The sequence below is a fragment of the Quercus suber genome, unplaced genomic scaffold (genome assembly GCF_002906115.3).
Source record: "Quercus suber isolate HL8 unplaced genomic scaffold, Cork oak 2.0 scaffold_238, whole genome shotgun sequence".
Classification (NCBI taxonomy): Eukaryota; Viridiplantae; Streptophyta; class Magnoliopsida; order Fagales; family Fagaceae; genus Quercus; species Quercus suber.
Window position 1 is genome coordinate 820,147 of NW_027069695.1, and position 12,673 is coordinate 832,819.

Here is a 12,673-nt window from a genome sequence, read left to right on the forward strand (position 1 = left end):
ATAGAGTACTTTACCACTACAAAGGATTAGAAAATAAACAAAAATTAGTAAAGTCTCATAGTTTAACATCTAAATTGAGTACTATAAAAATCATGCTATGTAACAGAATAAATAGCAAATTATCCAAATATACTATGTAATAGAATAATATTATATTTTTATATGCTATATTTAATTCTTTAGAACACAATAGGATAACATTTAAACAAAAAAAGAGAAAAAACACTTAAAAAAAAAAAAAACTAAATCGCACTAACCCAAAACAGAGTTTTAAAGAATATAAAAAATTATCAACCTAAAGTAGAGATGCAAGAAAAAAAATCCACCAAAAATTTAGAGAGAGAGAGAGAGAGAGAGAGAGAGAGAGAGAGAGAGGGGAACCTTTTTTTTTTTTTTTTTTTGGTGAGGGAAAACTATGCATAAAATAGAAGAGATAGTGACAAATTTATAGTAAGAGTGTGTGAATAAGAAGAGAAAAAAATAAAGGAAGATGAAGGGAAAGAGGAGGAATGATATTAATGTAGAGGGTAGTGGAGAGATGAAAAGGTAAGGGAGGGAGAAAGATTGAAGAAGTAGTGGGGAGATAAAATGGTAAGGGAGAGAGAAAGGTTGGACAAGTGTAATACTAAAAAAATAAATGTTAAAAACAATTATAAAAAAATTGGAAAAAAAAAAATCCTAAAGCTTGAAAGGCTTCAACGTTTGTTTGTTTATTTATTTATTTATTTATTCCTTCCTTTAAGCTGAAAAGGCTCACACAAAACTTTAAAGCTGAACTGAAAAGGATTTGGGTTGGGCTTGATAGTAGAATTAAATAAATAAGAGGTAGTCTGGATTAATTATACAGATTTATTATAGGGTGATAGTGGAAGTAAATAAGTAAGTAGTGGGCTGTATTTATTATAAGGTGATAGTGGAAGTAAATAAATAAATAGTGGGCTGCATTTATAAGGCTGAAAATTGTAAAAATCATTTTAAAATTGTAAGACAAATTATATTAAAAAAAAATGACGTGGCTGCTGATGTGGCGCAATGTCAGAGCAGCAGCAGCATTAAACGTTACGCTTCAGCTTTTAGTAATATATAGATATAGATTCCTTTTTATTGTCTTGACAGTGCACCAACTTATAAAATTAAAAAAAAAAAAAAAAATCAACTCCCACCAGGATTAATACAGATGAAATGAATGATTCCGAGAAAAATTATAGATAAAAAATATTATCAAAACAACATTTAATTAATCATATTAAAAGAGCATGAGAATGAAAGAAAGGACACTCAGAATTTGGGTTCAAAGGGGGAAAAACCATGTTTGTATGTGGGAAAAAGGAAAAAAAGTTGGTGCATGCTTTCACACAATTGGCAGCTAGTTGTTTTTTGTAAAAGGCTTTAGTGGTTTTTAAGTTTTCATAAGAATAGGGAAAAAGATATAACATAAACTCATGGGATATGGACCCAAAAAATCCTTTCTAGGAGGGCTGATCTCTATGACCAAGTAGAAATTGTGTGTCCGGTGTTCCATAATGTTTCAATAGCTTATTCGCTAAATATGGCATAAAAGATATAGTTTTTAGTAATTTTTATGTTACATGTATAACAAAAAGATAATAATATGCTTTTAAACAAAAATTTATTTCTATTAAATGTTTTATAAAAAGACTACGATAAAAATTAAAAGGCAATTTTTTCCCCAAATGAACATTGTATAAGGCTAAATTCTCTCTCTCTCTCTCTCTCTCTCTCTCTCTCTCTCTCATACATAGATATATATGCATTTGACATTTTACTTTTTTTTTTTATATGATTTGATATTTTACTTGAAACCATGAGTACAATTTTTTCCATATTTATAAAAAGATAACTTTATTTGAAACTGTGGGGGATAAGGGCATTAGGCCCAAGTTGATGGGCCGAACACCCAGGAGAGGACTGTTTCACATCCGAAGAGAAAGATGCGGAGAATGCAGGGCCCAGAGTGAAGTGGGATCCTCCTGTGGAGAATCATCTCTGTCCGAAGAGGATATCTCCAGTCCGAGGAGGACATCACCTGTCCGAGGAACGGTTTCTTCAAGGTTAGCTGTTCAGCAGTTTTTTTTTTTTTTTTTTTTTTTAATATATATTATAACACTGACTATCTATTTCTTTGTTACCAATGCATACAAAGAAGGATATGAATTGTTTCTGAAAATGCCCAAGAGGAAAGCATCTAAGTTCATTATTATTTTTTCCATAGTTATATGTATTCTTATATCTTACTAATTTTATAAGTCCCCAGTTCCTTTTTTACATTATGGGGTCCAGGGTGCAGGGTACTACCTTTTCTCTTTTTGTTCAATGGTCAGAATTGGATCAGATGATAGTTCTAGACTTTACCTTGATTGGAATTGAATTTTAGATGGAACTTAAAAGGCCCCAATTCCAGTTTTCTACTTAATGGGGCTTTTAGTTCCAATTTACAAAATCCCTTGATCATTTTTTTTTTTTTTTTTTTGAATGCTTCACTGCAAATGTTTCCGTTCGAATTGGTCCCATTTCATGAAATTGTTAGTCATGCAAGAATTTTGTTTACTTTACTTTTTAATGTATGCCAGTTTTGTGATAACCGTATTATTTTTGAGAATTAATTGAGTTAAGGTCTACTATAATCTTTGTGTTTGACATTAATATGTGTTGGTGTTGGCATGATCAAATTAAATGACAACCTGTAGTTATTGTACTTTAATTACATAACTCTGGGCCAAGTCTAAGTTGCATATATATTAATACTCTATGTCATGTGATTCTTGCTTATCGAAATTCCTCTTAGTGAAGCATGATGAGGATAAATCATAACTATTTGCTGTGATATTTCTATGTTTGTAATGCCGATGGAATAAATAGAAAGTTGTTCCCTTTTATTTTTTGTGGGGTGTGGTGAGGGGGTAACATATGTGTGCTTGTATGTTGACGCATTTTTCTGTCTGGGGAACAAACTTGATAGCTGCATGATGTAAGATCTTAATGAAATTCTGCAGTGTTTGGGTTGCTCAAAGACCACCGGAATATCCATTTGTTGAGTTTGATGATCACAAGGATCCTCTCAATGCAATTCATACATTGGATGGCCAGTATGGTGCATCTGTAATTTTTTAATTTATTTGATCACTTTGATGCCCTTAATTCATGCTAACGTAGTATTAATTTTAACTTGAGCAATGAACAGTTCATCGTATATCTCTTTGGTTAAATTTCATAACACTACTTTTGCTTGTTCATGCAGGATCAATTGTTTTCTTATATTGATACAAATACTTGAGTAAGAAACCTGATCTTTAACTTTAACTTTAACTTAGTATAATTAAATGACTTCTTTTCGCGAATACTTCTCATTTTAGAGACGGGAAACTTTTGCTTTATTCATGTTAGCTTTGTGCCGATTTTAGATGTTGTTGAATAGGTAAACTTCATGTTTGTGCACATCCCATATTGAAGATGATAGAGTGTCTATGTGCATCTTTCTATTTATTACAAAAATTAAATACTAACCCAGCAGTGTTCAAGGAGTAGGAGTCTTGGGTTTGACTCTGCATATCTTAGCTTGTTGCAGTACAAGTGTCTCCCACTCTCTTTGTTTCTTTCTTAAAATGCGCACACGTGAACACACAAACACAGACACACGCACACTCTGTTTATGTTATTAATTTCGTTATTAGGTTGACACTTGACACAAGGTATTAAATTGAATGTTTGGACAGGCACTCAAGGAGAATCTGAAAGTTAAACTCTTTCAGTTTTCCCATGTCCCGGTATTTTGATATGGACCAAAACTTTGTGTGCATATGAATTGAAATGTATATTTATCTGCATTGTATCTATCTGATTGAAAACACATTTTTTTTCCTGGCAGAAAATATCATCACTCCCGATGATGTACGCAACGTGGCACATTGCTTTTAGTACATTAGCTCACCTTAGATGTAAGTATTGAATACTTAATTACAGATGTCATAACAAAACAACTTTAAAAACCTATATTTTTCATTATTTTTAACAAAATATATATAGCTTACATTGTTACTATTATAGTCTTATGATTGTATGATGGCATCAAGGATATTGAAAGATTTGCCAACCTTTCTTCTAATGAAACATTTCTTACTTATCTAAGAGAAACAAGATTTGAAATCCAAGGAGAATCATGATACAGGTTCAACATTGTCTTTTTCCATTATCTATTAGAAGAAAAACAATGAAGGAACAATATAGGTTCAACATTGTCACTATACTAATTTCAAGTTTAGTATAGTGAAAGACATCTGTTTTTGGAAATTATATTGAAGAAACAATTAGGCATATTGTGTTACCCGCACTTTTGAGGACATTGAGAAATTTGCGGATTTTTTGAAGTCTTTGCTAGTTGGGACATTGTTTGGGTGGTCTTGTTCTTGGGGATTTACACAATGTATTTCCATTTTTGATTTTGTGCATTCTATCTCTGTTTGATTTGTTTGTATTTGTTTCTAGTACATTCTGTTCATCATTGTGAACATGACGTATTTTTTTTAATGAAGATATCTATTACCCTAAAAAAATAGTGTATCAGTGTCTCCTATTTCCATTGTCTTCTCATTCTTCTTCACGTCTCCTAAACACCCAATCCATTCCTTCCTATTTAGAAAATTTACCTCAAAAAAGCAGAAGATGAGACTTTTGAGGGCCACATAGTTTCTGCATTTCATTAGTTATGCTCTTGTATTTCTCAACCCAAAATTCGTGAATCTGTTAAGTCTTTTTTATACCTTTCGTGTGGGTTTTTTGTAACTTTCGTCACTGATCAATATTTTGTCTTCAAGAGTTCTTACATAAATTTGAATAAGTTAAGAGGAGATTTTTTATGGATATTGTCCGGGAGATAACCTTGAGATTATCTCTCTCCCCCTTTAGAGAATATATTCTGATTCCAAGGCTGATTTTTATTATGCTTCTAAATTCACCATTTATGTAAATTGCAGTTGAAGAAAGTGTTCTTGGAGCAGCCCAAAATTTTACTTTGGTAAGATTTCACATTTTCTTTCAATTATAGCAATGTCCATGCTCCTTTCTTTTCTTTGAAAATGTCAGGGAAAAAAAAAAAAAAAAGATGATTATTTGTGTGTGTTATGAGATGGAAGCGGCGAAGAGTGTGAGATTTGGTTACTGAAAATAACTGCGCTTAATGGTTTTCTGAGGTCTGAATTATTTTTTACATGTTTTATTAACAACTTTAGAATTTCTGAATTCGTGATTTCTGTCCTGTTTTGATCTGGGTGTCCTGCATTTTTTTTTTTCAATGTTTTGAGGGCATTGAAAGGCACTTTTCAATCTTTTTTCATTGTTTCATGACATATAATAATTGGGTCTTCTTTAATTTTTGTGGTAATAATAAATTTACTTGACACCTTTGATTGTAGATGTGAGATAGATCTAAATTGTGATTTATAGTATGGGTGCAAGCTATATCAGTTTGATTTAGAAGTATAACTTATAAAAAAAAGAGATTCATTTAGAAGTATTATAAAATGCAACACTTATCTTAGTATGTTGAATGTAGGATGCCTAGAGCCTTGTAGCTTAATTGGCAATTCTTAGTGTCTCCAATAGAGCCATTCAAGGTTCAAATCACCCACCCCCAATCATCGATGTATAACAAAAATGTATGTTGAATGTAGGACATTAGATAAACTATTTCAAGTTAGAGATTGCAAGGGCAGCTCAGGAGTCTATAGGAAGCGTCTCTCCTTTGTAACAAGATCTAAAAAAGAAATAAATCGTCTGTAATGAACCTGAAAACTTGTCTAAAAAGAGAAGAAGGAATGAATCATCTTGAAAAAGAGAGTATCTAATGACCATAGGAATGAATACTACTTTTAGTAGCTGGACAAGATGAGATTCAGTTTGCGTGACATAAATGTCACAAGAATCATAGGTTGGTTTCCTGCTTTCTCTCTTAGTTTTTTTGCATTATTCTTATGCTATTCCAGTTGTTTATTTGGATTAGTTTGTTAATGTTCTTTGCTTCTGGAAACATGGTAAATAGGTGAGAAGAGAAGGAAGCTTCGGATAGAAGGGCATTATCATTTGTTCTGTCATTGGTCATGGTTCAGCATTTAATTTTCTTTTTGATGCTAATATTGAATAAGTGGACACAATTTATGCCTGCATATCTTTATTTTAAATTCAGATCCTCGTGACTTTTTTCTAATAATACTGCAAACTATTTTTGGTTGCCCAATTATCATTTGATCCTCTTTTCTATTTCTTTTCATTTTTTCCACCACAAATTCTTAGCTGAATACTCTTATTTCTTAACAAGAAGATTATTCAATCATGAAGCATAATCATTTTTTCCTGGAGGTGGAAACATAAGTCAATCTCTTGGAGTCCTAATTGAATCTCTGCTCATTTCTGTTTCAAGCACTTTTTTTTTTTTCTCTTATGGGTTAGTTCTCAAAATTTTCATATGAGCTTGCAGCCCAGTCATGTTTATTTGCAAATGCCACTGTCTTTCCAATAACTGATATTCATTATGAATGCCTGAGAGTATAGACATAATGGATAATTAATTAAACATTTTCTTCTCATTTTTAATGCCTCATTAATTGGGTGTACTCTAGGGAGCTATTGAAGCAGAGGACATAATTTCATATTTTGCCATTCCATTATTGCCTACCTTAAACAGCTGCATGTATTATCACTTCAAAAAAAAAAAAAAATTCACTGTATCAATTTGGTAAATAGAAAATGCCATTTGACTTTACTTTAGTGTTACTTGTGAGCAGGATATATTTTTCACCTGCTGATGCTATTTGTGGGATGCAGAATTTCTATATTAAAGTTGATGATGTCTTCCATGTAAATATAAGTGAGTTATTATTTTTTCCTTTACTGTGAATACTCCATAAATAACTGAGTTATTTAAATTAGTATCTTTTTTATTTGAGAATTACAACTCAATATGATATTTAAAATCATTAATTCAAGCCCTCACCAAATTTGTCATGTTCAGCATTTGAGGATTGTTCATGCATCACTGGTATCAAAACACAACAATTTTATAAATTTTACATGCTCAATTAGCTACCTTTAAAATCTATATTTTTTCATTGTGTTTACTAAAATATAGAAAGCTTACATGGTTACTTTTATGATTGTAGGATGGCGTCAAGGATATTGAAAGCATTGTTGTGCGTTCTTTTGATAGAATTTTTTTTTTTATCCATCTAAGGGATCGATATTTGAATCCATGGAGACTCTCGAGATAGGTTCAACATCTTTGTTTACGATCCAACAGAACAAAAGAAATGAATATGTGGTTCAAGTTTAATACAATGGAAGACTATTTTTGTGAACTATATTGAACAAACAATTAGGCATATGAAGACAAACATATACATTTTAATATATTGTGTATCACTTTGTCTCATTCTATTGGCAGAAAAAAACAGGTCCCCTCTTGATCTACGATGAGGTTTTTATTTTTTATTTCTATTATTTTTGAGTTCTTTCTGGACACCATATTTGCTCAACTTTGTGATCTCATGTTTTCTAAGCACATGTCATATTTGAAATATGTACTATGTGATTATAATCTATAAATTTCCTTCCTAAATCGTAAAATTGATATCTTTTTTTAAATCTTTGTTTTGTCTTATGAATAAATTTTATATTTTATCATATATTACTATTTTTATGTAATGGCCAGCATGTGTCTTGCACATGCGATCCAAACTGGTATAGTTAAAAAGCAAGCGGTTTATATCTCAAATATACGAAATAATATAAGATTGCAAATTAGATGGAACAATGTGATGTGATGTACCATCAAGTTATTAAAAATGAGGATATAGGGTTCATTTGATGTGATGTAGTAACTGTAGTTACTACATTATCAAACTGGTTTAAGCTGAATACAGACGGATCCTCCTTGGGCAACCCCGGCTTGGCTGGTGGAGGTGGCCTTATTAGGAACGAGAAGGGTGATTGGGTGAAGGGATTTGCACGTGCAATCAGGTCCACAACTAGTGTAGCAGCTGAACTTTGGGCCCTTAGAGATGGAATCAGATTATGTATTGCTCTCAAACTCCAAGCGGTGGTGATTGAACTTGATTCAAAGGTAGTGGTGGATCTTTTGAAGAAAGAGGTGAATAATCCAAATGATATTGATGTATTGGTGGCTGACTGTAGGAATTGTCTTAGAAACATCCCCATAGTTAGGATTCAGCACTGCTATAGAGAGGGGAATAAGTGTGCGAATGCCCTCGCTAGACGGGATGCTTTTCTTAGTCAGAATTTCTCCATTTTGCATGAACCTCCCTCTGATGTAGCTCTCCTTCTAAGCCTTGATGCGGCTGGAACTTTGTATGACCGGGTTGTTTCCTCTGTTTTAGAGGCCGGTTAGTTTTTTGTTTAATGCAATATCCTTTCAACCCCCAAAAAAAAAAAGTTACTGCATCGTATATTCTTGTTAGTTGTTACCATCCAAAGTGATAACAAAATAAAGTAAACAAAAAAATCTTCTTTACACTTATTAAAGGCATATTTTAGAAGAGGTTATTTTAATATCTATTATTCTATGTTGCCCTTCGGTTCCAGAATTACACCACACCTCTCATTTGCGAAGCTATGGATGGGAACCAAAAGTAATCATGAACTCAAATCCTAAAGAGATTCACCAACCATCACTTTCTTTTTTCTTACGCTATTTTACAATGTTACATTCGCAAATTACAAACGTAAACTGCCACAGGCTTCAGCTAATATTGTAATATAATCTCAAAGTCTCACTCTCATCTACTACACAGTAATGCTACATGTTACTTACAAGAAGCAGAAGGATGGGGATGACCAAAAATCTTGAGCCCCAAATGACAAATTTTGGAAGCTTAGGAGTCTGGATTAAATTTCCCTGTACCCGTCACTCCGCTATTCCTACTACTCTTGCTAGCACCATCTTTGGTAATCGCAATCCCCACCAATTTACCCGGCTCAGCATCCTCTAGCATTTGTACGACACTTCTCATTGTGGGTCGAAGAGTGGGAAGTGTTGCTGTGCAGAGAACTGCAATTTTCAGTACCTTAACAACCTCTTCCTTTGAAACCTCAGGAATTCTAGAGTCCACCACACTTAATACACTTTCCCTGGTCTTTATTTTGCTACTAACCCAACTCACAATGTCCTTGTTCTCACCGTATTCCGGATCTATTGGTCTCTTTCCGCTCACCAGCTCCATCAATACCACTCCAAAACTGTATACATCACTCTTCTCATTCACTTTGTACGTGTATCCATATTCTGCATAATCAACAGCTCATTAGAAAAATCATAACGAATATTGAAAGAAAAAAAAACTAACATATTCAAATATAGCCTTAAAAAATTAAACACATGAAAATACGGAGTGGATGTCCACTAACCAGGAGCAATGTAGCCATGTGTTCCCGCAATTACATGGGTTGAATCCCTGCCACCATTGGCCTGAAGAGTCTTAGCAAGTCCAAAATCAGCAATCTTTGGCTTCATAGACTCATCCAGCAATATATTACTAGACTTGACATCCCTGTGAATCACAGGTTTCTCACACCCATGATGTAGATACTCCAACCCTCTGGCTGCTCCCACTGCAATCTCATACCTTGTATCCCAATCAAGCTCCATCTTCTGGCTTGAGTGCAGCCTATCCCACAAACTCCCATTTGGTAAATACTCATACACCAACAAGCTTGAGTCCTCACTGGTAATACTACAATACAACTTCACCACATTCATATGCCTTATTGAGCTCAAAGTCTGCACCTCCGCGTCAAATTGCTTTGATTTCCCGGCTCGTTTAGAAAGCATCGGTGTAGTGCTCTGGCTCTTTTTGCCATCAGTATTCCATATGTGTTTCACCGCAAGTTCTGTAGTACCGTTAGAGACTGCGACTTTATACACATTCCCTGACCCACCTGTTCCAATTAGATTCTCTTGCTTGATGGAATCAAGAATCTCATCCTCTGTGAAGCTCAACACATGGAACGACTTAAAGTCCCAAGATTCATCCTTTAACGAACGGTTTTGATGATCTTTTTCACTCTTCTTTAACTTGAAGCAGCATAACAAAGCCACGAGCAAGAGAGCCAAACCTACTGCTAAGCAAATGATTAGTGTATGAACATCCTTGGGCATATGTGAACCTGAGGGACACTTTGGGAAGGCGCTGATACGAAGGCTGCAGAGTCCTGAATTTCCAGCAAAGCTACCATTATAAGCTTCAATTGCAAGAGCTTGTGGTACAAGACCCGTTAGACTGTTGTGAGAAAGATCGAGAAGGCTTAACCGAAGAGATGCCAAACTCCCTGGAATTTGACCGGAAAGTTTATTATATGACAGGTTCAGAGAGTTAAGAGTTGGTAGAGACCCCATTGAAGACGGAATATCACTGGAAAGTGAATTATTAGCAATGTTTATATCAGAGAGAGAATAACAAGAACCAATTGTATCCGGGATTGCGCCAGATAGCTTGTTGTTTTGTAACTGAAGAGCGCCCAATTGCTTCAGATCACCAATATTGGTTGGAATATTGCCCGAAATTTGATTGTCATTCAATTGAATGGAAACCAAAGACGTGGCTTCTGAAATCTCTGCTGGCAATTCACCGTATAACCGGTTGCTTGACGCAAATAACTGGCCAAGAGACTTGGCATTCTTGATATCAGAAGTAATTGGACCTTCGATGTTATTCAATGTGATATCAATTATGTTCAAGTTCGGCAATCCCCAGATTCCAGCGGGAAGAGTACCAGAAAGCGAGTTATTGTTGACTCTGAAACGACGTAGCGTGGGACAGTTTGCGTAAGTCGCCGGAATTTCACCGGTGAAATTGTTCTGAAGCATAAGAAGCCCCCTCATGGTACCTTGCTTGCACATATTTGGTGGAATTGGACCGGTAAAAAAATTCTCAGACACGTCAATGAAATCGAATTTGGCCCAAGAGCCAAGGTTCTGAGGCAGGGGACCGGTGAAGCTGTTTCTATACAGAGAAAGGTTGACAAGGTTTTTGAACTCACCAAACTCGGCTGGGACTTGGCCAGAGAGACTGTTTTCAAATAGTTGCAGAGACACCGCGTTTGTCAAGAACTTCAACTCAGACAAATCGCCTTCAAGACGGTTTCTGGAAGCATCGAACAGCTTAAGCTTTGTGAGGTTTCTTAAACCGACAGGAAGTTTTCCATTGAAAGAGTTGTTGTAGAGCTCAAGCTGCCAGAGGTTAACGAGGTTTCCAATCTCTGCAGGGATTTCTCCAGTCATGTTGTTGTCAGAAAGCTCCATACTGGTTAGCCGTTTAAGGTTTCCAATCCCAGTTGGAATCGTTCCTTGTATGTTGCAATTGGAGAGGTAAAGCACCGTCAGGTTTGTAAACTGTAAAACCTCGTCTGGAAATTGAAAAGGTTCAAAAAAGTTGTCTCCAACGCTGAGCTCGATGAGACCGGTAACGTTGTGCAGTGATTCCCACGGGAAAGTCCCCGAAAAACTACTGTTGTTTAGATACAGATGTTGTAATTGGCCCAAAGTGGATATGTCTGGAATCGATGACTCTGAGAAGAAATTGTTGCCCAAATCCAGATACTTCAATTTGACACACTTTTTCAAGTCAGCCATTATTGGACCATTGAATTGGTTGAACCCGAGGGAAAGCTTTTCCAGTGATTGTAGCTGGCATATTGAATCAAGAGGAACAACCCCTGTTAAATTTTGGTTTGACAGCTCGATTTCAGTAACGGAACCCCCTGAATTGCAGGTGATTCCAGCGAAATCTTTGCACATGGAATTGCTGGATTCCCAGGAATTGAAGACATTGGCGTTTGGTGTTTGAAGGGTGGATTTTAGTTTCATGAGAATTTGGAGGTCATCGGATTGGATCCCGGCGAGAAGGGAAAAGAAACAAAAAAGGAAATAGAAATGGTAGAGATACGGCCGGGACGACATGTCGTGTGGTGGACGGAATGGTGTAGACTTTTGTGGGTCTAGAAGTTCTTAGCTTTATTTAGAGAAGAATGAGAACTAACTCTGAAGCTGAAGATAGGTGCCATTTTAACTAGCAGTATCGTGGGAAGTCTCACTTTCACTTAAAAAGTTGAAGAATTATGGAAGGGACACAATTTTTAGCATAATTGTATGTCATAATTCGCCGGGTGAGGAGTTGTGAGGGGCAAGGGGGTGTCTTTACCTGATCCACTGACATATCCTTATTAATCATAATTTGTTATATGACCCACTGACATACTCTTATTAATCATAATTTGTTATATAACAAATTGTGATATAAAATTGTTTGAAAAATTATATCCCTAATATAATTCAAAGTTGAAATCATTGTCGTGAAAATATACAAACTGACTATTTTGAACGGTTAGTACGGCTGTGACATGAGGGTAGGAAAAAGGTACATCCTTTTTTAACGACCATGACTTGTGTACATGAATTGTCTACGGGTATTTACTATTTAGTCATAGTCTATTTTACTACAAGAAGATTCTTTTTTCTATTTTTATTTAACTACTTTTCAAAACCGTGTATATTTATAAAGTTATTGCAAGTCTGTAACAACTATGTATTTTTACACAATTTTATATAATTTGATGTAGGTAGATTTAGTATACAATTTTGATAAAGAAA

At 34.8% G+C, this 12,673-nt stretch overlaps 1 protein-coding gene and 1 long non-coding RNA gene across 7 annotated transcripts; one reads left to right on the top strand and one right to left on the bottom strand.

Annotated features, from left to right (window-relative positions):
* Window positions 1-2,059: 2,059 nt before the first annotated feature.
* On the top strand, window positions 2,060-7,494 carry LOC112002918 (uncharacterized). 6 transcript variants are annotated; one of them, XR_002881913.2, is made up of 7 exons: window positions 2,060-2,072; window positions 3,015-3,107; window positions 3,260-3,295; window positions 3,887-3,956; window positions 4,992-5,032; window positions 6,798-6,880; window positions 7,173-7,494. It is a non-coding gene; the product is annotated as an uncharacterized LOC112002918 (long non-coding RNA). The 6 variants fall into 6 exon arrangements; XR_010631738.1 differs by lacking the exon at window positions 2,060-2,072 and adding an exon at window positions 2,144-2,309; XR_010631739.1 differs by lacking the exon at window positions 2,060-2,072 and adding an exon at window positions 2,321-2,543.
* A 1,191-nt stretch (window positions 7,495-8,685) lies between these two features.
* Window positions 8,686-12,238, bottom strand: LOC112002917 (receptor-like protein kinase 7). The gene is made up of 2 exons (XM_024035070.2): window positions 9,433-12,238; window positions 8,686-9,310 (listed from the first exon to the last, which is right to left on the bottom strand). Exons 1-2 carry the CDS (start codon window positions 11,981-11,983, stop codon window positions 8,901-8,903), a joined length of 2,961 nt encoding a protein of 986 aa, XP_023890838.2. The 5' UTR covers window positions 11,984-12,238; the 3' UTR covers window positions 8,686-8,900.
* Window positions 12,239-12,673: the final 435 nt, after the last annotated feature.